Raw genomic sequence first — 2888 nt, forward strand, 5'->3', positions numbered from 1 at the left:
GCAATCAATTTCTTACAATAACTACTCGATTCGATTACTTGATCCTGCTACGGAGAAAAACAGTTGTGATTCATTTCCAATTAACAGTGTGCCATTGGATAACGAATACCTAGATAAAACATACGGATCGGAACCGTATTCTCTTCAGAGCATGGATAATACTCCTATAATGTATATCCACTGTGAAGCTCCTGCAAAGTCTCCTTTTTATGTTGATACATGCATTTGCAATAAAAATATGTCTCTGCAGAAATATTCCTATTTTGTAGTCGGAAACAACGTCAGTATTGCAGATTTAGAGGATTCCTGCAGTATTGACACGATAGAGTGGATTTCAAATGAATTTCCCGTAGTTTACAATGCCTCCTGTTCAGACATTAAAGATGGGCTGGCTTACGGATTTGACCTTACGTGGTACCGAGTCTATTGCAGCGAAAAATGCTCAGGGCATTTGGAAATTTGTTATATCACAGATGGTACCATCGGATGCTTTGGCTGCCAAATTTCTGGCCTCAATATCTTCAATAATTCATTGCCCGATTGTATGTGGATTACTAGTCTAGCTTGTTTCCTACTTATATTGTGTGTGTGTGTGTGTGTGTAACAAAATAGAGATGCTTATTTTTCTATTTATCAAGTATATATTTAAACAGTGAAAATAATTGATTCCCACTTCCTAGTGACAGAATAGAATATATTGATAAAAATTTGTTTACAATATCGGACTTTTTGTTTTTTGACCTTGCTTTTATTTTAATTTTGCAGGTCCATTGCCTTTCTGGTTTCTGATCTGGTTCGGTGGGTGTTCTGTTCTTTATACTAAGCTATTCAACATGATATCAAAAAAGTCAAAAAATCATGAGTAACTTTTCATATATGTTTCTTTTGCTTATTTCAACTTAAGGCAAATTTTTGTATTAAGCGAACTATCAATAGTTCCATCCAAAAAGACTGCAAGCTCGTCAAGAGTTGACGGTTGGCATTTTTGAGAAAAATGTTATTATTATGTCCCAATTAGTTGCCACGCCTTTTTTTTTTTTTCGTTAACATTTAATTGGTAAGAGTACTTTTTTCCCCTCTCTGTTAAGTACATATTCATAAGAATATTTTACTAGAATATTTAATTGTTTCTTCTTTTGTTGATTTGAACAGTGTATTATAGGATGCATAGGATGCTGGAAATCCTAGGTAAGAGATGAGATCTTCAATCTTACTGGTAAATTATTCTATGTATTTCAATGATTTCTGTGATAAAAGAGGACCCTTTACTAGTATGGATTTCGGAAAAACCATATTCCGCCTCATTTAACTAGGGATATGACAAATTTTGGGAGTATTTGTAGTGTGCCAATTTTGCTGAGTTATCTCATTCTGCAAGTCAGGACCTTTTTAGCAAAAATATCCTTGTTTGGAAGAAAATGTTTTCGTGTCGTGTTTCTCATCTTGCTTTTCCTCTTCAGGATGGATTCTTGCAGCAAGATTTTCTTGTGGGATTCTCTTCTTGTTCACATTGTTGGCATATAAAATCCGAAGGCGGCACCTCTCAGTGTATGACGACATTGAAGAATTCCTACAAATCCAGAACAATTTCATGCCAATAAGATATTCGTACAGAGATTTGAAGAATATGACTAAGAATTTTAAGGACAAGTTGGGAGAAGGAGGCTACGGCACTGTATTTAAAGGTCAGCTTAGAAGTGGCCCTTTTGTCGCAATAAAATTGATGGGAAAAACCAAAACTAGTGGACAGGAATTTATCAGTGAAGTGGCTACCATTGGAAGAATTCACCATATTAACGTGGTTCGACTCATTGGCTTTTGTGTTGAAGGTTCAAAACGTGCTTTGATATACGAGTTTATGCCAAATGGTTCGCTTGAAAAGTACATTTTCCCTCAAGAAGTTACTGTTTTCTTGAGCTATGGTAAAATCTTCGAGATTGCTCTTGGGGTGGCCAAAGGGGTTGATTATTTGCATCGAGGTTGTGACATGCAAATTCTACATTTTGATATAAAGCCTCACAACATTCTCCTCGACCATAATTTCAATCCTAAAATTTCCGACTTTGGTCTAGCAAAATTGTATCCAGTGGAAGAAAATATGGTATCTCTAACTGCAGCAAGAGGTACAATGGGATACATGGCTCCAGAAATGTTCTACAGAAACATTGGAAGAGTTTCATACAAATCAGATGTTTATAGTTTTGGGATGCTGTTGATGGAAATGGCAAGTAAAAGGAGAAATTTGAATCCGTCTGCAGAAAATATAAGCCAAAGTTATTTCCCTTGTTGGGTTCATGAAACATTCATCAAAGGAATGGAAATTGATTTGGGGGATGCTTCTTTGGATGAAAGAATAATGGTGAAGAAAATGACACTTGTAGCCTTGTGGTGCATACAGATGAAACCTAACGATCGTCCTTCCATGAATAAAGTTATAGAGATGCTTGAAGGAGATGTCGAGTTGTTGCAATTGCCTCCGAAGCCATTCCTCTCTCCAGAAGAAATGCCGGACAGTGATGTAGACATAAATGATATGGAGTTTCCAATGTTGTTTGGTAGTTTTGATTAACAAACCAAGTTTGCGTGCGCATTGAAATTATGTATGATTGTTAATTATTATGACTTGTATCAAAATTTAATTGCATCGAATAATTATGGATTACTAAGTTTTTATTGATTAAAGCATTAGTTGAATTGATATATCTGTATATGTAATGCAACATTAAGATCACATTCATATTTGATAACACTTGGATGTCGAAATTTTATGGAAGATTTGTGTCTATTTTGCTAACCTAAAACATGCTTGGACTCTATAAAATGATCACTTGCATGTTTACTTGATGCTTAACATTATAGGAGATGAGAGTTTGATCACACTCCAATTT

General features: G+C 35.2%; 1 protein-coding gene across 1 annotated transcript; it reads left to right on the forward strand.

The window, feature by feature from the left end:
- Positions 1-6: 6 nt before the first annotated feature.
- Positions 7-2682, forward strand: LOC111403620 (rust resistance kinase Lr10-like). Its single transcript, XM_023032189.1, has 4 exons — positions 7-542; positions 766-798; positions 1153-1188; positions 1461-2682. Exons 1-4 carry the CDS (start codon positions 152-154, stop codon positions 2567-2569), a joined length of 1569 nt encoding a protein of 522 aa, XP_022887957.1. The 5' UTR covers positions 7-151; the 3' UTR covers positions 2570-2682.
- Positions 2683-2888: the final 206 nt, after the last annotated feature.

Source organism: Olea europaea, chromosome 11 (assembly GCF_002742605.1).
Source record: "Olea europaea var. sylvestris chromosome 11, O_europaea_v1, whole genome shotgun sequence".
Classification (NCBI taxonomy): Eukaryota; Viridiplantae; Streptophyta; class Magnoliopsida; order Lamiales; family Oleaceae; genus Olea; species Olea europaea.